Here is a 24130-nt window from a genome sequence, read left to right on the forward strand (position 1 = left end):
CCAGAATTACTGTAACAAGTTTCTCTTCTAAATTCTGCCAAGAGCATGGGGTAGAGACCCAGACCTTCAAAAGCATGCCTTCTCACCTACCCCAGATGCTCTCCGGCCTGACACCCGGCCTGACCAGTGCAGCTATTTCTGGCACTAATATCTGTTCTCTCCTCTCCTGCTTCCAGCTGCTACATCCTGCTCCCACTTCTGCCCCATAACTTAAGCCGTGAGCTCCACTAAAACTGAATTATACAGACAAATTCACCTCCCATCTAGATGATAGGCTGCAACCATACTAACGTAAGATTTTAACACTGGATTAGAACTTCTCTGAGATCATATTAACAACTTCACTCTAAACGTCCCGTTGTCGGCATCTACTTATGGTGAGTTTACTCAAGCTTAAAATAGCAAACACCATGGGAAAGAGCTTTTGTACCCCCCCACCCTTACATACAAAGTCTAAGCTGTAGATTTAAAGAATTCCAGAGTGAATGGGTCACTTGAAGACGCAAGGGCAGCCTTATATTTACAGATGAGTAAATTGAGACCCGCAGGAAGTAAGTGCCTGACCCAATGTCCCAGCACTGGCCTGTGTCCTGGTCGGTCCTGGGGCTCAGGAGAGAGCCCTTCTGCGGAGGGGCGTGGCCTTACCTGCAACTGAGTTGGGCCGTGGCATAATTAGCGAGCTGGAGCTCTGAGAATAAGGGAGCGGACCATCTCCAGCTGAGGACTCTGCTTTGTGCAGCACACTCTCCGCTGACCCAGTGGTCTCCTCTTCTGCCACTGGAGAGCAGTTATCTGCCCTGCGATCATGAAGCACTCCCTTCTGAACCCCTAACCTCAGGCTTCCATCCTTATTCCATTCCAAACTGGAGCCACTCCGGTCATCGTTTTCGGATGAACTTGTAATTGTGGCTGAAATGAGAGATGACAGTACTTTGAAGGAGGCCAGTTGCAGCTGGTGCTGCTGAGAGTTAAAAACACACACTCCCCTGCCCTCCCCAGGATCAATGGAGGGCTTTCCGGTCCACACAGATTTTTATCAAAGTATGTTTCATACAATGTATTTTGGTAAATTAAAAGAATGTTGTTTATCAGGGGAAATAAACTGCTAAATTACTCTACAGGAAAGAAAAAAAAAAGCTCTGATAGGGAGATAATGAAAAAGCTGTCTGAAAATATCAGAGACTTAACGGTAAATCTATGTAATCTGGAGATAATGGATTCTCTTTTTTAGCCAAGATGAATTGCTTGTATCTCATTGAACTCCTTTGAATCTTTAAATATTCTATATCCAAATGAACGTTTGTTATGAGGAAGGGACGAGCAACACAACAATTAGTACAGAGAAGACACAAGAGGAGCACAACAGAAACAAAAATTATAAAGTGAAGCTGAGACCTGGACCCTCAGAACTAACACAATATCTGTCCAGCTTCACAGAGTGGGGTAATTTCTATGTGACCAATGCAGAGGAAGGTTTCTTATGACTGTAGAATTAGAACTTAATCTCTAAGCAAGAAAACCAGCATAGAAAAATATAAAAAGTAGGAAAAAAATCCTTTGTAATCATCTTGGCAAAAGAACAGAGAACTGTGATAAAAGAAGCAATACTCACCCTACATAGCTTCTAAAGGCAGCCACTCCTAATTTACAGTCACCGTGCCATACAGGGTCCCCTTGCAGCCACAGGTCACCCCGGCCACTCACGCTGCCCCATGTTGACCTAACACTGGCTTGTGTCCTCGGGGACAGGAGCCATGTCTACTCGGCCTCTGTCTGGATCCCAGCAGTCTGGCCTCTGACCATGAGCCTGGTAAATGGGGAGTGCGCGGCCAAAGTACACTCAGGAGGGAGCGGCTTCGTCAGCCTGCAGTGAGGAACCAGACTGCATCCGCACACGGTGGCTTGGCTCACACCAACTCAGTCTTCAGGATCAAAGGGCCTGAAGGGGCTTGGTTTGCTTTTTTACAAGGCTCATTAAGGTTTAGAAGTAAAGACAAAACAACCTCCTGGCTGTGACTGGGGACTACCCTGCTATAGTTCCAAGACTGTCCTTGCTGCTGCAGCCTGGACTCGGTCCCCTCGGCTCGCCTCCCTAGTTCTGAACACCGTCTACACACGGACGCCTCCGTGGAGGGTGGAGGGTCCATGGCAAGCCGCTCTTTTCCTTTTCTGGACAGTACATCGCTCGGCACACAGTAGTGCTCAGTAAATGTTTGCTTACTGAATGAAAGAGCAGAGACACTATCTCACTAACCTGATTGTTATCAGGCCAGGATTCTTAGATTCTTAACACTGTGTCTCTCATAAAATCTGATTTGGGATGGGGTGTAGCTCACATTATGGGTGCCATCATCATCATTTAATTACCATTATTTTTATGCCAGTGGTAGTGATGGTGATTGTGGCAATAGCATCAAAGATCTACTGAAGGTTTACTATATGCCAGAGACTGTACTAATGCTTTACAGGAATGGTTTAATTTATTAATGAGTTTATTGTTTATTTATGATAATTCATTATTAATGGTAAATGTTAATAAGTTGAAAGCATAAAAATACAGGCAGTCTTATAATACAGATTGTTATAAGTCAAGGGGTTGGAACTCTGCATTCTTGTCTGAGATGAGACATAATCAATTAGGTTTCCAGGCTACTTCAGTATCTAAATGAAAGGGAATAGTACCACCCTGGGGCGATTTGTTTGGTTTTATCGTTGTGGCTGTCTTATTTGGGTGTACCTAAGTTTTAGAATGTCCAGGTGATCGTTTTCCTCACTTTCTCCCCCCAGGTGGCATGTATTTTAGAATCTGAACCCTAACTAGGAGTTCAAGCAGTATCCACCCACACGTAGGCCACCCCACTTCCCGTTAGAGCTGACAACACGGACAGTAAGCTGTGTGGCCTTGGGCTCCAGGAAGCAGCTAGAGCCACTGCTCCTCAAGTGTGGGACGGGCTGAGGGTTCAATCCTCACCACACAGCCATGGCTCCCTCTACGTGGTGCCCAGATCTGAGAGGTGGGAATGATTCTGGTCCTGGCAGTGAGAGGAAGGAAGGGAAGTGGTGGTGGATGGTCTGGGCTGCAGGCCAGCGCTGGAAGAGAATTCCTAGATGGGTACCCATTCAAGAGGAGGGTTTCACAAGGCCAGGGTTTATTAGCAGGAGACTCTAGTGAGGAAGAGGAGGGAGCCTTTCCACTGCCCTCAGGAAGTTTCTGTTGGAAAGGGAGTCCACCGCCATTACTCCCCAGGGCCCAGGCACTGAAGGGCAGAAAGGCTGGAGGCTCTGAGCCCACAGAGATGCTCCCCTGAGATCATCACACCTTACAGATATGCCTTCCAGGTCCAATACCAGAGAGATGACTTTGGGAGAGGTCCCAAAGCAGATCCTGTGAGGCAAGTAAAGGCCTCTGGTTTCCCTGCAAAATGTAAGAGGCAAGCTGAATAGAGCATCTCCCGTCTCCAAGAGAAGAGAGAGACAATTCTCACAATTAGCAACAGACTAATAAAAAATATTAACTTTTCTTCCAGACTAAAAGATATTCAAACTCCTAATTGGTTTAACATAGATGTCATCAAGAAAGTGAGCCACATCCACTCAACTGGGGTAGTATCTTGACAACAATAACTTAAAAAAAAAAAAAAACTCTAAAAAGGTGCTATTGGACATCTTCCCAAAACTGGATAATCTTTAACGTTCCCTAATGACTCAATAATTCTAGCATTTTATTCCCAGCAGTAGTAGAGGTGCCAGCTTTTTTGTCAAGGAAGGGTTGTCATCATTACCCAAACTGGTTTCAACCACTCTTCCAACATGGAGATTTCTACAACATGAGGGATTTGTCAGCCTTATGCTTCATCAAGCTGTCAGGTTAGGCTGCACCTCACAACGTGCTGTTGAACTGGGCTTGGTACTACTCACTGACTGTGCTGCTTCTCGCCGTGTGTAGTGTGAAAATTCCTTTAGCCCCAGGGACCATGTCTTTTCTTCTTGTGGAGTAATACTACATTTTACCAGACTTGCTCATGCACAGGGCTGAAAGGCTTCCAAAACACTTTTTCTGTCATTTTTTTCTCTGTATTTGATGTACTAGAGATTGAACCCATCCTACCGCCAAACTACAACCCCAGCCCTATTTTTTATTCTTTATTTTGAAACAGGGTCTAAGTTGCTGAGGCTGGCCGCAAACTGGTTATCCTCCTGCCTCAGCCTCCCAAGTACTGGGATTACAAGTGTGCTCCTCTACACCCAGCCCAAAGCACTTTCTTAAGATGTTAGGGCACACACATAATCACCATCATGAGTACAAAGAGGTGGTGTGCTGGGAACCACGTATCCCACTTTATAGAGATGGAGACAGACTCGGGGAGAGTTTGACTGCACATGATTAGTCCAACACCAGTCCTTTTTTTTTTTTTTTTTTTTGGCGGTACTGAGGATGGAACCCAGGGACATTCTACCTCCGAGCTACACCCCCGGCCCTATTTTTTCTTATTTTTTATTTTTTTTTAATAGGGTCTTACTGAGTTGCAAAGGGCCTCACTAAGTAGCTGAGGCTGTCCGTGAACTGTGATCCTCCTGTCTCAGCATCCCAAATGAAGAGATTACAAGCATGCACCACTACGGATGGCTACCAGTTCTTCTTATTGCCCATGAAGCCTATTTTGAAACATGCTTTGCTTGTACAGGCTTGACACATAAAAAGAGCCCTGTAAGTATCTGCAGCTAAAAAAGAGTTAGTAGTCTATGAAGCCAGCCTTGTTAAAAACAGTCATCTGCCCGGTCATCAAGTGTTCTGCAAGGCAAGGCTCTGTAATAAAATTTTTCCCCTTCTTCTCAGTTTTTCTCCATCACTTCCTTACCTTTTGAAGGTTCTAATAAGTGTTTCTGGGATTGCATGCACAATTATGTTGAATGCATACTTAACATCAAATCAGAAAAAAAATTAACTTAAACCCAGGGGTTAATAATATAGTTTGGTGGGATCTAAGTTAAATTATAAGGAGAAAATTATATTGACTGTAGTGTGAGTCTTAGTTTAGGAATGAAGGGCCAGTGAGCTGAAATGTACACCCCTCAAAGAAATCTAATGCAGTTCAAACCTAAGTTTTTCATCTTTTGAGAACCTACAAGGTGGCATGACTCTGGCCAAGCACCAGAAAGGCATATTTTTATTTTTTTTTTTACAAACATCGCCTCATGTGATTTTGTTTCTTTCTACTGGCCACCAGGAAACTTAAAAATAAAACCTTCTGCCACTTATAAGAATAAAATCAGAAGACTTCCGGGAAGATGGCGACCGAGAAAATCGGGGCTTAAGAGCCCCGCTAACAACCAATCTCCATTACCACAAAATCAGCGCCTTTCATAGCCAGAAAACAACATCACCAGACAAACAAAAAAATCACCAGGTTCCAGAGAGAAAGCGAACTGAGAACAGAGCTCAGAGCCACAGAGGAGATACACCAGCCTCACGCCCGAGGCTGCGGCAGCAGCGCCATACTGCCGGCAGCAGCGGCGACTTCACCGGATGGCTACAGCAAGCCGAAATGAGCCGCTGCAGAACAGCCAGGCGGGATTTCTCGCCGCAGGTAAAATCTAAAGCTCCCAGTGGCTGAGCTCAGCACACGCTGTAGGGATTCAGAGTGGAAATCAAAACCAAGAAGAAATACGCCAGCCTCATGGCCGAGGGCGTGGCAGCGGCGCCATATTGCCACCGGCGGCAGCAGCAGAGAATTCACCAAGTCCAGTACAGCTACATCTGCGTACTCAAGAAGAGTGAGTCAAATTGCGGGCCAGGGGAGGGGCGGTGGCAGAGATATCACACCATAGGAGAACGTGCAACCTGGCACCCCCCCCCCCAGTCTAAAGCAGCCTCTATCGACTCTCTGGGTCGGAGACTCTGTGATACAACCCAGTAAAGGAGTAGTGGGGTCTGAGATACTACTGACTCGAGATCCAGAACACCTTAAGTGAACTCATAGTGACCCAAGGGAAGAACCCAGAGAAGGCACAAACTTCCGAAATCATGGGAAAGAGGAATAATACTGGAGCAATGAATGCCCACAACCCCACAACATCAGAACCCGATAAAACAGAAATTCAGAGATTTCTAGAAGATCAAATCAGGAAAATAACTGTAGAAATAATAGAGGTGCTTCGAAAAGAACTCAGAGAGAGCCAAAAAGAGATAAAGGATGCAATTAATGAAGTAAAGGCCTCAATTCAAAGCACAAACAACCGATTAGACTACATGGAGAATAGAATCTCGCTCTTAGAAGATGATCATTCCAAAAATGAATGCATAGTTTCTAATCTAGGAAAAAATATCCGACAGCAGGAATCTGATATTGAAGAAATATGGGCCCATTTTAAGAGAGCTAACCTAAGAATAATTGGAATAGAGGAGGGAAAAGAAAGTGAAACCAAAGGGATCAACAATCTCTTCAAGGAAGTAATAGCAGAAAATTTTCCAAACATAGAGCAAGAGGTTGATACACAGGTCCAGGAAACTTATAGAACTCCCTTTAGACAGGATCGGAGAAGAGGATCCCCACGCCACATAATTGTCAAAATGACCAATGTGGAAGCCAAGCAGAGAATCTTAAAGGCAACAAAAACAAAAGGCCAAGTGACATTCAGAGGCAAACCAATTAGAATCACTCCAGACTTCCCAAACCAAGTCATGAGAGCCAGAGGGCTTGGAGTAACATATTCCAAACTCTGAAAGAAAACAACTTCCAGCCCAAAATTTCCTACCCAGCAAAACTTTCTATCAACTTAGATGGGGAAATAAATAGCTTCCATGATAAACAGAAACTGAGGGAATTTATGTCTTCAAAACCAGCACTAGAGAAAATACTCAAAGAGATTAACTACAAAGAAGAAATAGGTAACACACACCAGAACCAGAGAAACAAGATTTTCCATCCAACAGACAACTAAGATTGGTTATCTGTGGAGATTCATTATTTATGTTAGTCTTTTACCTATCTCTAAATGGTATTGTTTGCCTTTATTGTTGTTAATTTTTAGGATTTCTAGTTGGAATATTAATATACCTTCAGATATAGCATTTGGAAATATTTTATCCCATTCTATTAATAACTGTTAACTCTGTTTACATTGTCTTTGGATATACAATATTTTTTTTATTTTTTAGGGAGTTTGTATATTCTTCTGTTGCCTGTGCCATTGAAATCATATCCAAGAAATCACTGCCAATTTCAATGTTGTGATGTTTTATGACCCATATTTTCCTCCTAAATGTTTATAGTCTTAAGATTTATATTTAGGTCTTTTATCTATTTTGAGTTAATATTTGTATATGGGATTAGGTAAGGGTCCAACTTTATTCTTTTCCATGTAATTATTATGTTTCAACAATATTTAGTTAAAAGATTATTATTTCCACCACCAAATGTTCGTGGAAACCTTGTCAAAAATAACTTGACAATATAGGGAAGAATTTAGCTCTAGGCTTTTATTTAACTCCAATGGTTTATATATCTGCCTTTAGAATGGTACTACACTGTTTCAATTATTGTAGCTTTATATGGTTTGAAATCAGAAAATATATATCTTCTAGCTTTGTTCTTTTTCAAGATCGTTTTGGGTATCTAGAGTCCATTTTCCATATTAGGATAGATTTTTTTTTCTGAAAAATAAATATATAAATATATGATAGTTTCACCTAAAAAAATAGGAAAAAAATATTCTCTGGTAAGAAAGAAAGTAAAAAGAAATATTGAAATGTTATCTTTAAGTCATCAAAAGCTTGGTATCAGACAAATGGAACTGTTATGTGAGATTATCATTTTTAATTTTGGATAAATTGCTATAATACTAGATGTCAACCACTAAGCCAAGCATGGGAGGGAGGGATGGGGAGAGAATGGGGTGGGGATCGGGTGGGGGCTGACTGGGCATTGTGTGCATGTATGTCTACAAAAGTTTGTATCCCACTATGATATATGAATACAGTGCACCAATTAAAAAAAAAAGAATAAAATCATATGAGCCTGACTTGTAACCGTAACTCATAACTTCACCAAAAAAAAAAAAAAAACCAAAACCAAAACCAAAAAACCTTGGTTTACTATAAGTGTGTGTGTGAGAGCATTTAAGTATAAAGAAGTACCTTAGGAAGTAATAGTGACTAACATGCGTATTATGATCATGCATACTGCATGCTGGGTTTTGTTCTATGCCCCTGTCATATCTCAACTTGCTGATTTCCTGTGACAGCCCATGGACAGGAAAGCCCCACAACACTGGGGTCTTGCTGTATCCCCAAAGTGGGGTACCACACTGTCCTGATGCCATGCTACAAAAACACTGGGGCATGCAACCCCACATACACTTACCAGTGTATCATATACATGTGCTAACACAATTAATATACAAAACATACACAAAATATACAGTTTTAAAGGATGAGTGAAAAAAAACCCAGAGCAAACTATAATTTTCTTCAAGCATACCATAGACAGTTTTGCACATTATCCATGTTCAAAATGAAGCCTTTACAGGGACACTCATACCTTTTTCTCTGGATATGGAGAAAATGAGATATAAGGGCATATTTGAAGTACCTCTTATAACTTGAGCACAAGAGTGTTTTCTTCCCCATCAAGCTGAAGAAAAATAAGGTAGCATTTAAACGACCAAACATGCATTAACCTCCATATTCAGTTGAGTGGGTGACAGAGAGAGTTTAAGAGTTAAAACACTGGACCAGCCGGGCGTGGTGGCGCACGCTTGTAATCCCCGCGCTTGGGAGGCAGAGACAGGAGGATTGCGCAGGTTCAAAGCCAGCCGCGTGCGCTGGCTTAGGAGACCCTGTTTCCAAAAAAAAAAAAAATGTAAAAATAGGTCTGGGAGTGTAGCCTGGAGGTAGAAGGGTTTCCAGGAACCCCTGTACCACCAAAACATAACAAAACAAAACAAACCACTGGACCAATGAATTACGGATCCAACAGGAAAGAAATGGAATGGTTGCGTTAAAAGTAAGAGAAGGCCGGGCGTGTTGAAGCAGGCTTGTAATACCAGTACTTGGGAGGCTGAGACAGGAGAACCCGGGTTCACGGCCAGCCTTGGCAGCTTAGTGAGGCCCTCCACAACTTAGTGAGACCTTGTTTCAAAATAAAGAATAAAAAATAGGGCTGGGGGGTGTAGCTCAGAGGTAGAATGCCCCTGGGTTCCATCCCCAGAACCACAAAAAACAAAACAAAAAAAAAGGGGGGGGGCATAAAAGTGTGAGAAGGGAAGAAATGAATAAAAAAGGGAAATCCAACTATTGTAGCGACTACCTCTTTCGATCTGCCCAAACAAAGCTCTGAAACTTTAAAAAGTTACGTGTCCCTGTAGCCAAACAAGTCTGCGATCCCAGGAAGATCAAAGAGATGAGTCAAGACAGCAGTGTGACAACTGTCAGGTCTTGCTCCTCTGCTTTGCACCCACCACCTCAGAGCCGACGGTGTCAGGCTGCCAGGCCACACTTCGGATTGCCCCTGTGACCAAGAGAAAGACTGCACAAGTGAAACCAACCCACCTAAACCTTTCCAGCCAGGAATGCTAGACGGTGCACCTCCACCCCCAGCTAAACCTGCAGACAAGCCATGTAGACAAAAGCCCTGGTTCACCTGCCTTCCCGGTGCTCACCCTCCCTCATCTCAGCAAGGAGGGGACCTAGGGAGGCCATGCAAACTACCTTGCCCAGCTTGAACTCCAGGGGCTGTGGAGCTTCTCCTCTACAAGGCCCCAGAACAATACCTCAGAACTTCCGGCCAGCCCCGTCCCTCTGGCTCTGTGCTCAGAGCCCTGTGTGTTGGATTGTGACAGCCAGATCTCTGTACAAAATCACCAGCTCAGTGCTCGCACATGTTGCGCAAGGTGCTCTGCCAGGACATGCAGAGGCCAGGGACCCGGCTGTGGTTCCCAGCCGCATTCACCGGGCCCTTCCACTGTGGGCTAGGGCCGGGCAGCATGGAGGGGGAGGACCGGACCCGCCTCTCTCAACAAGAGCAAGGCCCCAGCTCAATCTGACACAGTAGGGCAGAGTGGCCAGAAAGAATCTGAGGACTTGAATGGCATGACATTTTCCAGCAAGAGCGTGCTGCACCATGCGACAGTAAAGTTTTGCATTAGCTGCACACCAAATGCGTCCATACTGGAGCTTCTGACAAAGTCTGATGACTGCCCGGAGTTCCCCACTCTTTGGGAAAGAGCTCAAAGTGGTTAGTTATTATTATATGCATTAATTATCAGATGTGTCAATCAATGCCAGGTTTTCCACTCTTCTCAGGGTACAAGACCACATTGTAGACCCACAGGCGAATATGTTTTGAAAATAGACACTGTGCCTTATCTTTATTGTCCCAGGACTGAACAAACTTGCTCCTGGAACATACCAAGTGCCCATAAATGTTGCTGCACGCTCAGAACAGCCTGAAGAAGCCAACCAGCAGAAATAAAAGTGCAGCGGGCACTTTGCTGACTGCAATTGTCACCCAGGAGTTCTTTCCCACACTGAGTATATTACCAAATTATATATGTAAAGAAAAAATTTCCTCCTTCACCCAAGAGATTTTTTTAAAAAGGGCTCTATAATTAAGGATGATTTTTAAATTGCAAGCAATGTAGCAAAATGAATATTAACGCAGATCTGAAATACTCTAAATAGTTATTACCAAATCAATTTCAAAGCATTTCAATTTAGCAGTGAGTGAGCAAGGCCATACAGGTGGCAACAAAGTGGTATTTGCATAAAATCAAAAGGGCAGGATTTACCACAAGTTAAAAATGAGAAGAAAGTACAATTAATGCAGGTCTGTGTGCCTCGGCAGTGATCACCTCCCTGAGGACGCAAAGTCCAGGAAATTAATGGTCTAAAGCTACGTCTGGAATCACTTTCATTTTACAAGCCTGGGAGGAGGCAGAAGAGAGTCAAGCAAAGATAAAAGTCAGTTCACAGTGACTTTTTTTTAAATGTCCTAAGCAACTGGCAGAAAAACAAATATTATTACACTCCAGCAAGCACCACCAGGGTACTAACTAACCAAATGTGTAGTCTTTTACTGCAGGCCATTCTGGTAGGAGAAATGTTTCCACAAAGATATGCCCTTATCCCTGCTTCAAATCCCACGAGAGAAAACAAATATCAGCACCCGAGTAAAGGAAGGGGATGGGAAAGCTACAGGAAGAGCCAAAACCCCGAGCCCTCCACCATCCTGAAAAACACCTCACCCCGGGGGAACACAGGTGCTCACGGTTCCAGCTCCTGGGTCCAGAGCTGGTCAGGCAGACGATGCACCTGCCCTGTGGGAAGATGTGGCCACTAGGAACTCGGAGTCCTCTTGCCCCGGCACAGCTGACCTAACAGCCCCTCTCCAGGGGAAGCAGATGCAGAACACTGTGCAAAATTCTTGGCAGTGATAAACCTCAGCAGGTCATAGTAGACACAGGGCAAGACTGGCTTCAAATAGGCCCCACCCTCAGCCCAGAGTTTTCTAATTGCTACCTCTAAGTCCTCTCTCTCCGCACATCTGTTACTCATGGATAGGGTTTTATTGGTTTAATCTTGTCAGAAAAGCTGGGTTTTGTTTGTTTTTCCTCATCCAGTCTCTATATTCTTTCTTCCTTAATGGAGAAATAGTCCATTTTCTTGAAATACATACACATATAAAATATTTATCATCATGTGGATATAAAAATTAAATATATTTAACTCAAAAAGTACTTTAAACCCCACTATTTTCAGCAATGCTTTTGTTTCTTTGTTATTGTTGTTTTTGTTAGTTTGGTATTGGGGACTGAACCCAGGGGCATTTTACCTCTGAGTTATACCCCCAGCTCTTTTTATTTTTTAATTTTAATCAGTCTCTTTTAAGTTACTGCATACTGGCTTCAACCCCAAGATGCTTCTGTCTCAGCCTCTCAAGTACTAGGATTACAAGTATGCATCACCATGCCTGGCTGTCCTCCCCTTTTTAAAAATCTGGTTGGTTTTCATACACATTACAATGAATATACATACTTTTTCCCCCTAAGCCAGGATTGATTTGGTTTATGATTTCCCATTTGTAACATTTAGAAGCAAGTTATGTTCAAAGGGAGGGTCACTAAGGAAAAAATGTTCTCTTCCGCACAGAGGAAACACCTTTAAAAGCATACTTCTTTATAAATTTTTCTCTCTAAAGCAAGTAACTGGAAACTATTTTATGGTGAGTAGGTACATCTGGGTTTCACATTTGCACGTTTTTTACATTGCAAATTTGAAAATCAGACACCAAATAACGCTAATGACTTTAATATGTATGGAGTAATGAACTTTACTAAAAAAAAAAAAAAAATCAGAGAATTCAATTAATCCCAGCCAGCTTAGATAGTATTTCTACATGACAGAATTATTATACTTCTAAAGACATTTATGTTGGGAGAATGTGAACCTCTTGAAACAGAATAAAGTAGAACTCCCCTCTGGATAATATAATAAAGTTGAAAAAGGAGCCGATTAGCCTTGACTTCCACAAAGACTGGAAGAGACACAGTAAGTTCTTCCTGTGGCCACTGGTGTTCCCTTCTCCTGCTACGCAGTGGAAAGAGGAAACAGCCCCGAGAGATGCCCGGGCATGTAGGAACACAGGCTTCTTAGCCCTTCCTCTGCTGGGCAAAAATATTTGATTAAATATAATCAGCATGTCAGAAATCAGCTTGAATATAGCAAGAGGAGGCCAGCGAATGTTCAAGGATAGGTTAGCACTGTTTGAAATTTCCCCTGAATAAACCGTGCTAATACCGTGCATGGAACACCGCTCCAAGCATAGTGCTATCCAAGTGTATAGGGCTGCAGCAACCGTGCGCCCCTTGGAACTGGCCACCCCGGAGCCTTTGCAATCCAACCCCTCCTCTACTGGTTGGCAGGTCTTAAACTACTTAAAATGGAAAATGAATTGGAAAGACATATCTTCCTTCTCCAGGCCTTATGTGATCTGGAACATGACTCCTCACTAGCTTTGTTTCACAAGCCACTGCCGAGCCTTCCCAAGCAGGCAGCCAAGGTGTCTCACCTCATTTCTGCCCACCAGGATCATGGTGCTCTTGGGTCTTTTACGCACATGTTTCAGAGGCCCAAAGGCTGCCGTCCCAGGCTACGCCTTAGAAAGTCGGCATGTTCAGATGGCAAAGGCACGCCCCAAAGCCAGCAATCCCAGAACCACAAGTGCGTCACAGGTCCCTACTCTGCTAAGAGGCAACCTGTGTGCCCTGCGCTGATCACAGAAAAAGCTCTTTCCCTCTCTGGCCCCAGGACTGCTGCCTCTTCAAAGAGCTGTGGCTGGAGTCCGCCTGGAGAGGAAATTGGTGCTTTATTTCCTTCTCCTCCCTACCACACCTCCAGTGTGTCCCTTGGCGCAGGTTCTAATTCTGCAGGTCATGGAGAAGAGGAAACAGAGGCACGTTTTTATCAGCACTGCACAGAGCTTCTCTCTCATCCACCTACAGACCCGGAACCTGCGGAACAGAGAATGCAGTAGCAAACATGATGTGCTGGAGCTGGGGCCATCCACGAGGGAGGACTTGCCAGCTCCTTCCTCATGCCTGCCTCTTCCATCTCAGTTTTCACAACTGTCTATGTCCAGCTCCGTTAAAGGATCACATTGGCTTGAGACAAGGAATGAAGGGCAGTTTTGAGGACATGAAAGGCTATCAAGACCGAGCTTAAAACACCTACATTAAAAGTTTGACAAACTAGGAAGGGCTTTGTACTTGTGGAGCCCTTCAGTCTTGAACTTTTTTTTTTTTTTTTAACTCTACTGTAGATATAGGAGCTGCTCTGTAATCTCTCTTGCCTGGGAAATAGAAGGAAAGAGACAATTAAATTTGGTTCCTAATTAAAAAAAAAACACGTTTGACAAACTAATTTGGAAGTCTGCATAAAAAAATAACCAACTAAATGTTACCTCCTTCAAGGCAACTTGATAGTAGCTGCAATTCTTCACTTAATTCCCTATACAGTAGCCAGGGAAGTGGGGTAAGGCAAGAATGCAGAATTAAGATAAACTCACTGGAAGGCCTTGAAGCTGAGTGGAAAGAATTATGTCCGTTCACATAAAATGTCTGGAATAAGCTCAGCTATAGAGACAGAAAGTAGGTTGCCAGCTGACTGGGACGGGGGGTGGGGGGGGCTTAGGGAGTGACTTCTTACTGGTATAGCATCTCTCTTTGGAATGATGAAAGTGTCCTAAGATCAGAGTGTGGTGATGGCTGCACAATTCTGCATTTCCTAAAAACCACTCGGTGCTTTAAAGAGTGAAGACTGTATTACGTGAACTGTATCTTGGAAAAACAGTGAAAACAAAACCAGACAAAAATCCACTTATCCCAGCAACGAGCGAGGAGGCAAGAGGCTGGCTTCTTAAAGCTGAGCCCCTCACAAAATTACGGAGGTCTACCCCAGAGAGTCCACACCCCATTTTTAGGAGTCTCACAGGCTCTTCAGGGCATTCTCCAAACTCCTGCCAGGATGAACCTGCAACTCGGTCTTTCAAATTACACTTAAAAAAGGTGCTGGGGCTGTTGCTCAGTGCATGAACACTTATCCAGCAGACACAAGACCCCGAGTTTGATCCTCAGCACCACAAAAAAGAAAAAATTCCTGGAAGAAACTGCAAGTGACTGAAGACAGTAAAGAGCTCAAATGTCATTCCATTTGATTACATGTTAATGTAGAAGAGATCAGTCCATAATAAAACATGAATATCCCTCAGAAACGTGTGCAACTCAGTGAAAGGGAAGGTGTTAATTGCTTGGGAGAGCTTTGCTATGAAATCAAAATACAGCCTCGGAGTGGAGTGCGGCCTGAATAATCCCCTCGAGGGGCTCCACCTGTCTGCTGTCTGAAAGGGATCCAGTCGGAGACCTGAGACCTGCAGATGCTCCAGCCCGTCTGCAGAAACACACAGGCATCCTCTCTAGGGTGGGATGTAAAAATAATGGCCCTTAAGTTCCCTGGATGATTTTAATCACACCTGCCTGAGCCAAGAAACTAATGAATTAATAAAAATCCTTGATTTTCTAGAGAAGGAAAAAAGTGTTCAAAGAAGTCCATTGAATGTTGTTGTAGGCACCTAGAACCCATGTCTCCTGAACATGGCTTCAGGAGAACCTCACCTGTTTTGTGTGTGGGTAGTGGGGGGGGGGTAGAGAAAAACTTCCTTAGAAAAGTGGTCAGATACCCTTTCAAGGAACTCTATAAGACATGGGCCTGGCCTGTTGTTGGGGAATAAGTGACCCTGAGAAGGCTGGGAGGGCTTCTGAATATGTAGGGCTTTCCCTGCCCCGCTATGTGCCCGCGGAGGATGTGATGCCTACCAAGGGTAACTGACCGGTGAGGAGGGATGCTTTTGGTGACTTCACAGGCCAGATCTGATCTGGAAAACTGTTTGACCACCTGAGTCCAGTGCTAAAAAATAAACATCCAGTCACACAAACTCTGAGGTTTCATTCTTTTGGCTGCACCTGAACCCAGCGCTGTTTGCAGAGGACAGGACAGGCCCTGGTAGATTGTCCGGCGAGCGCCTGGGTGACGTGCAATGAGCTGTTACATTACTGAGCAGCGTGTTTCTTACCTATAATCCCACTGTCTTTGCTCTCCAGGGTGGAACTAGGGCTGCTAATGGTCTCACAGGGACTTTTGTTGGCTGCCGTCTTGCTGACACAGCTGTTCAAGGTTGAGCAGGGGCTGTCGGTGCTGGGAGAGGCCGTGCTGCTTGTTAACGTGGAGCAAGGACTGATGCCCTGGCTCTGCGCTGTGCACTGTAAGACCAAGGGAGGAGGAGTTAGCGCAGCTTACGCGGGACACTTCCACAGGCTTTTGTCTGAGATGCTAGCACAATAAGACTAGAAACAGGACAATGGAAGACAGTTGTTAAACTCTATGGGAGGGAGACATGAATAGATATAGACATATATCTATATCTAGCCTATCTATACAGGGTCTTCCAGCTGTTAAAAGAGTAGTATCTTCGTCTCGTTCTCCTTTTTTTGTCTTTTTTATTAAAAGGGTAGTCAGCAATAATTTAATGGGAATGCACATTTGTAAAACAGAAACAGCAAACAGGCAGGCTTCCTCTCATTTCAAGTCTGCAGAAGACAAATGGGTTATTTGACCTCTGCACAGCAGACCTGGGGACTATGTTTTTGTAATGTTTAAGGAGCACAACAGCCTGATTCAATTCCTGAAGATTTATGGGCTCCGAGATCAGGGAAGGAGACTGGTGACCACTGAGTCTCAATCAGCCCAAGACACCACCCTCGCAGAGACCCTCTGGGAGGGGGGCAAAGCGCCAGCCCCTCATTGCTATTCAAACACACACCTCTCAGAAAAGGCAGGGGTTGCTGCTGCTGCTCCCTGGGATGGGGGAGCGCCTTCCCGGCAGATGAACCATTTGACTCTCATCTCATTTTGTCTCTGCCTCATCTCCTATAAATCTTTTTCTCACCCCACTGACCCTTCAAAATCCCAATAGCTCAAAAAGCACAGGAAGCATATACCAAAGCACCCACATGAGAAGAATGGTGCTATAAGGATAAAAGTAGTATCATTACCAAGAAATTCTGTTAGCCACTTTAATTCATGTCGCTGCTATTCTCCGGGGAGTGACTAGAAGGTCAATGTGGACATTTTCTTAAGTTCTGCTCCCTTCTGCTTTTCCCCAACCTTCCCCCAAACACTCAGAAACAAACTGTTGCCATAAATTTCTATACATAACAGCCCAGAACTCATTCCATCAAACAATGACTTCCCCACTCCTGGAGGGGAAGACTGGTTCTCCGGCATTCATCCTCCGAGCAGGTAGGAGAGGTGGGGTCTTCCTTGAGCATTACCATGGTTTCATTTTTGTCTTCAAGGGTTATGTGTGTGGCACTTGGGATTCCTTCTCCCAGTAAAAATCCCAGCCTTGTCAACAGTTCTTGAGCTGCCGGGGAACAGCTCTGTTCATTATCGGCCTTTGCTTCTGGAACAAAGAAAGAAAACAATGAAGATGCCCCCTGGGGAATTTTGGCACCGCATCTGGATGAGTTTTGCACTACGGCTGCTTGTCTGGCACTTCTGTGTATTTTTATAAAACGTACTAAGTTTGACAATGCCACGTGTCCTCCAGTGGTACATTCTAATTAAGAGGCAGTGCAAGTTAAGAAAATAGTAACGGAAACTCCAAGGGCAAAGGGTGAACTATTTGACCTGAACCAGGGGAGCCCAGTATCTTTATCTGATAGCAATTCCCATTCCCTTTCCACATTAAAAAATGGGTACTTCACACATTTGTTTGAGTAAGAAAAGCCTTTTCCTTTATCTTACCCTTAATGAGCACAGTGCAGCTAATGCCACAGGAACATTCAATCCCAAGTGGCATGCTGGTAGAGACCAAGGCTATTTAGATGTTGGAATAAAACTGAAATCCAAGTTCTCATTGAACAGGACAGGGGCATGAGGACCTTGATGGGAAACTTGCTGTGCACATTCCACAGAAGAGAAAGTTAAAACCAGAGTTCCAACCCAAGTGCCAGTCATTAACAAAGAAACCTGGTCAGATCAGTGATTTTAAATCCTAGTGAGCCACGTCCCAAGAGACAGACTATCCTAAAGAGAGAGATGGAGAAAATGGCCGCTACTCTCAGAACGCGTCACAAGTAATGCTGGAAAGCAAGGCCTTTTGAGTTCTCCCTGAGGTGGGTTTGTTTGCTTGCTTTTGTTCTTTTTGTATCCCAAAGCCTAAGGGTATTTAATTGTGGTTGATAAATGTAATATCAACATCATTTTCTCACCTCTCTCACATTAAAGTCAGCATCCATGGGGATAAAATAATGTATAAAGCAAACTGGGCCAGTACAAGTTGGAACTTAAAAGTAATATACAACTTAGAATATAGTCATTCAATGTTTTGCTGGGTTTTGTTAATTGTCTAGATCCATACATATATAAGCTTATTTTCCCTAGATGTAGAAATCTCCAGATAATGGGACAGGGGTCTTAGAAAAAGAACATAAATTCCAGGCATGGTGGTGCAGGCCTGTAACCCCCATACTTGGGGGCTGAGGCAGGAAGAGCACAGGTCAGAGGCCAGCCTCAACAAAATAGTGAGGTCCTCACTAACCCAGCAAGACTGAGTTTCAAAATAAAAAGTAATAAGGTCTGAGGGTGTAGCTCAGAGGTAAAATGCCTCTGGGTTCAATCCCAGTACCAGAAAACAAACAAACAAACAAACAAACAAACACACAAAAATAAAACAACACAGTGATGTTACCTTTGAGCTACAATGTCACCAACAAAGTCTTTTTGTAAGAAAGTGCAAAAACAAAAATAAGCAGAGCTTTTGAGGGGACCATCTGTATTAGCCTCACTCACATATCTGTCTCGCTAAGTCGTGAATGAAGGAGAGGGCAGCCATGAGGGAAACCAGGCTGGCAGTATCTTCAGGAAAAGAAAGGCTCACTTGCTTGCTTGCACTTCCTTGCTCCACAGAGCTCTCAACACTCAGGGTAGAAGGAAGCACTATCTGCAGCTGGAGTATTTTTTAGTAACTCTAGAAAACTGCACTGGCAAGGTAACCAAGGCTTGACTGCTCTGGGTTAAGAGGACTCTAGTGTTTCCACATCCTCTAAGTTAGTCTCGTAACAGAGGCAGCAGAGGCCCAGTGCCAACCCTGCCAACTTGGGGGAAGGGAGCCACCAGTGCGGGTGCACCACACCCCTAACACTGCTGTATGGAAAGTTCCTTCCCAGGAGCTCTAGTGGCGCAATCGGTTAGCACAGCAGAAATACACAGAAAGTCCCTTCCCACCAGAGACTCCTGAACACAGTTAGATTCTCAAGGCTGATGGGCCTTGGGAACAGAGGGCAGGAACCCAAGTAAATCAACACAACCCAGGCACACCCAAGGGCTGAGCCTCCCAGAACAAGACTGGTCTCCCCCACCCAGGCCCGTGGCTTGGGCAGGGCAGCTCTGTTATCTTAGGTGGCCACTGGACTCTAGAAGGGGAAGACTGGTGAGGGTCGATCCCAACAGGTTCTCTATACCACACCACCCAGTTGAGACTCTGCCCCAGAAAGTCTAGCTTCTGGTTCAACCTGAAATGCTTTGGGGAAAGAGCCAGAAACTACTCCCAGTTGGCAGCTGAGCACAGTTGCATATGCAGGTCTGGCTGCCCAGAACCTACCCTGACAACAAACACAGCCAAGGCCCATGGCTCACCTGAAAGCCCCAGATCCTCTCAGAGGGACACCCCTCCCCCTATCCTTACTGTGCCTGCCAGCAAATAGCCCAGGGTTTCCTTTTTATTTTTCAGTACTGAGGGTGGAACCAAGGGGCATTCTACCTCTGAGCTACATCCCCAGCTTTTATTTTGAAACAGGATCTCATTGAATTGCTGAGGCTGGCCTTGAAGCTGAGATCTCCTGTTTCAGCCTTCCACATATTGGGATTACAGGCACAGCACCATCTCGCACAGCGTATTTTCCATTTCTAAAAGCATCTAAAGGAGCTGGGCGTGGTGGCGCACGCTTGTAATCCCCACGTTTGGGAGGCTGAGACAGGAGGATTGCACAGGTTCGAAGCCAGCCTTAGCTTCTTAGTGAGGCTCTCAGCAACTTAGTAAGACCTGTTTCCAAAATAAAATATAAAATAGGTCTGGGAGTATAGCCCGAAGAAAGCCTCTGGGTTCCTCTCCCAGTACCACCAAAAAAAAAAAAAAGCATCTAAAAACAGTCACCCAACCCCCCCCCCCCCACTTCAGGTAAGTTGGGGGAGAATGGCCACTTCAGGTTTAAGGGCTGTATTTAAAAGATACTCCAGTCACAGTGGTACACGCCTGTAATCCCAGTATTTATGAGGCTGAAACAGGAGGATCTCAGGTTCTAGGACAGCCTCAGCAACGGAGTAAGATTCTCAGCAACCAAGCCAGATCCTTTTTCCAAACAAAAAGATAAATCAATAATAAGGACTGTGGCTATAGCTCAGAGGTAGAATGCCCCTGAATTCAATCCCCAGTACTATAATAAATAAATAAATAAATAAATAAATATTAAAAATTTTTTAAAACCACTGGGAGCTGGGCATAGTTGCACACACTTGTCCCAGCATTTGGCTGAGACAAGAAGATCACAGGTTCACAGCCAGCCTTAGCTATTTAGTGAGGCCCTTTGCAACTCAGTGAGATCCGGTTTCAAAATAAAGAATAAAAATTAGGGCTAGGGGTATAGCTTGAAGGTAGAATACCCCCTGGGTTCTATCCCCAGTACTGCCAAAAAAAAAAAAAAAAAAAAAAAAAAAAAAGAAAGAAAGAAAAGAAAAGAAAGAAAGAAAACAAAATTAAAAAAAAACCCACTGGATGTTCAGGATGAATAAACAGACATTCTTTAATGCATTCTGTAGCCATTAAGCCACCACAATTTTATTTTTCCTAAGGTTTCCCTCCTGTCTTTTCATATTATTCTCCCTTCTAAAATGTCATTCTAGTGACCTCCTTGAAGGTTTCCTTAAGACTGAATTCCTTAATCCAGATCAAACTGTCCATGTACCCCCCTTCTCTAATGCACACAGCCTTCTGTCACTGAACTTTTTATTCCCGAAGAAAGACTTCCAGGTGAAGATGACTGCACCATTCTGGGAGAAATGAGTGGCCTGGGAACCCACAGGGGCACGCTCCACTGTGAAATGGGAAAGTATTTCTACTTCCATAGTTGTTCACAAAGTACTATGCTTTGAACAGTCAGATGATCTTCTGTAAGCTGATAATTACTCCAAAAGAACCTTCAAATCCAATCATAATGGGTCACTCTAAGTAAAGAGTCTATTTTTGTGCATGTAGTTACTACTAAGTCACTCGTTGATAAAGGGCATACCTTAAGCCATTATCTGAGGCTAAGGGATAGAGAGAAGAAAGACATTTCACTTTATATCTCACAGATTTAAGTATCCAAAGAATTGATGTTGTCTATGTTTGGAACAGAGAGAATGACTAGCCTTATTGTTGCTAGGAATCAGTTAGGCAGGTGCAGAATGCTATGCCTCATGATGATAGCTTCATGGACTCCAACATCACACCATTGTGGCAGTTTAACCCATGGGGAAGGTAAAGGAAAGTTCTTGGGTCATCTCCTGCCTGCCTCTTTTTAGCTCTTCAGATCCTTTTACAGTACTATGGGGGCTCAAAACTGAGCAACTGACAGACTCCAACTGCCACCACCCTAGCCTCAACCCGTGGGTGCCCTTCCCTCCCATCCTGGAAGACTGGATGTTTCCCACGGTAAAGTGATTGTGGGCTCCTGATGGTACTGAACTTCTCTCTGAACTTCAATTTCCTCATTGGTGGCCATACCCACTTCTTATAGGTTGTGAGCCTCAAAACCAATCATGTGAGAAATACCTTCTAAACTACACATTGCTATAAAGTTGGTCAGTACTTCTACCAACATTAATACTCACAGCTGACACTTCCTGTTATTCATTTTCTGGTTTCACAAGTTGAAGCCTGTTCATATTTTCTTACCTAAAAATATAACTGTTCATTTTTTTTGGCCCAAGTAGCTTTTTCTGAACTCACTATTCCAAGATAACACTTTCCCCCCCACCCCCTTGCTGATGGCTGAACTGTCCTAACTTGGCCCACAGGAACCTCTTCATTCCCAGCTGATCACTTCCTTTTTTTTTTTTTTTTTTTGGTGGTACTAGGGTTCCTGGAAGCCCTTCTACCTCTGAGCTACACTCCCAGACCTATTTTATACTTTTTTTTTTTTTTTTGAAACAGGGTCTCTTAAGCCAGCATGGCTGGCTTTGAACCTGCGCGACCCTCCTGTCTCCGCCTCCCAAGTGTGGGGATTACAAGTGTGCGCCACCACGCCTGGCCACTTCCTCTTTTTAAGGCCACACTGTTAGTACTGTGGGGTTCCTGGAGGTCAGCAGCATTCATTACCTGAAAAGGAGCTTATTCTATATCTAGTTCTCCTTACACTTAACAGAGCTCTGGGCACCATGGATGTTTGACCATTCACTAGCTATATGGCACTGACTTAATATCAAGTGTCTACAACAGTATCATGAGTCAAGTCTGTTAGAGTCAGGTCTGGGCTAGACATGAAGACCCTGCCCTGATCCTAGAGGGTACCTCTCCATGACCTGCCTTCTCCATGACCTGCCTCTTGCTTAATCTCACCTTCCTTGACTTCTCTTTATAAGCATTTTCCTGTTCCTTTCTGGCTGCTACTTTGCCTTAGCTATCACCATTTCCTCCTACTTAGATGTCCAAAACTGCTATTTAAAATGAAGCACCAATCCCTGCACCTGTTCTCTGTTAATAATCTGTTTCTAATCTGCAATACTAAAATATAGGAAGAATTTTTATGATATCATACAAGTTACCTTTAAACATTTCATATCATTTACCCCATGTTAAAACAATCACCAAACTTCCCCCTCCCACTTGCCCACCCACCCTACCTACTTACCTTCCTTTCTTTTTGGTACTATGAATTTACTCCAACATCATTCTAACTCTGAGCTATATCCACAATCCTTTTTATTTTGAAACGGAGTCTTTCCAAGTTGCTGAGTCTTGCTAGATTGCCAAGGCTGGCCTTGAACCTGTGGTCATCCTGTCTCAGCCTCTAAGGTATTGGGATTACAGGCATGTGCCACCTTGTCTGGCTCAAATTTTATCATTTCTTCTCACTGGCTATAAGTTCCCATTCTCTCTAGTCTAGGTAACGTTCAGACTTTGAATCAAATTTCTCATCTTTATTTTTATTGTCTTTCTTCTAAGCTGGTAGATTCTCAAAAGTTTTGACCTCAGGACTCATTCCTCAGAATTGAGGACTGCCAATGAACTTTGGCTTAGGAAGATTTATCTATTTGGTATTTATGACACTAGAAATTAAAACTAAGAATTTTTAAAATGTATGTTAATTCATTTTAAGATAAAGACATGTTGACAGTTAACATTTTAATTAAAAGAATATACTTAAAATTTAAAAAGTTAGGTAGAATAACAATATTTTTACCTTTTCACAAACATCTTTATTGTTTGATAGAAAATAGCTGTATTCTTATACATTTCTACATTAATTCTAATGGTATTTTTGGTGCTGGGTCTGAACCAAGGGCCTCTCATGCACTCAACCACAGAGCTACAGCCCAGCACTGGGATATATTCTTTTGGTTGAAGTAGGTGAAAAACTGTAACTCAAAACAGATTTCTAATTGGAGGAGAGAGAAACTTTTTCAGTTAATTACAGATTTTGTTCTCTGATACCTCAGCAAAACTTGACAAAGAACAATTTCTTAAAGGTAAGTTTCAGTATTGACCTTGAACATATGTCAATAAACTTTTAGTACTCTGTTAGAGTAAAATCCAATGCTCTGTTTTTGGTCTGTTTTATAGCTGGGAGTTTTATTGGTGCTGTGGATTGAACCCAGAGCCTTGCACATGCTAAATAAACACATGGTCCATCACTGAGCTAACCCCCCCAAACCTGTTTTGCATCTTAGATGGATCTTGTACCCATGCAAGATTTTATAACACTAAGCCTTGGGTCAACTGGAAAATGTTGATTCTGAAGATCTTGAAAATGTTCACATTTCATTACGCAATAGTAAAAGATCACTTTCACTAGCATTACCACCAATTTCAACTGAAAAGTCTTGGGAAACCATCAAGCACAATGTGACAGATGCAAATTTCCCAAAAATCGAATTTTCGTTTAAAAGGTCAAGGTTTAGCATTGACAACTCATCTTGCGAACTTTTTTCTTTCTTTTTAATTGAAATGACAAGCTCATTTCATTCCTTTTGAAGAAGTAATGTGACAAATACCCAATTCTGAATAACCATAGTTTGTCGGTGATTATTTCAAATAAAAATGATGTTCCATTTAAAACGCGGCTAGTTCAGCTCACGTTTCAAACAATCACACAAACGCTTTGCCTGAAGACGACCATCACACTTCAGCACGCGGCAGAAATGCTTTGTGAGGGCTTCCCACTTCATCACACAGAATATTAAAAAGATAGGTATTCAAGGGTCAAGATTTAATAACATTCATTATTTTTAGTGCTTTGTCAAGGACATTCTTCAGTG

At 43.5% G+C, this 24130-nt stretch overlaps 1 protein-coding gene across 4 annotated transcripts in view; it reads right to left on the reverse strand.

Annotated features, from left to right (window-relative positions):
- TANC1 (tetratricopeptide repeat, ankyrin repeat and coiled-coil containing 1) overlaps positions 1-24130 on the reverse strand; it is a gene marked incomplete at both ends in the record, with an annotated part of 266865 nt that overhangs the window by 63400 nt on the left and 179335 nt on the right. Inside the window, 3 exons of one of the 4 annotated variants that reach the window (XM_080688764.1) lie at positions 646-909; positions 15627-15813; positions 16885-17015. The exons of 1 other annotated variant lie outside the window; for it this stretch is intronic. In XM_080688764.1, the coding sequence (XP_080544890.1) occupies positions 646-909; positions 15627-15813; positions 16885-17015 (582 nt within the window). The remainder of the gene's footprint in view (positions 1-645; positions 910-15626; positions 15814-16884; positions 17016-24130) is intronic. 2 more of the 4 variants (XM_080688765.1, XM_080688762.1) reach the window with 2 other exon arrangements.

Source organism: Muscardinus avellanarius (genome assembly GCF_963383645.1).
Source record: "Muscardinus avellanarius genome assembly, chromosome: 2".
NCBI classification, from domain to species: domain Eukaryota; kingdom Metazoa; phylum Chordata; class Mammalia; order Rodentia; family Gliridae; genus Muscardinus; species Muscardinus avellanarius.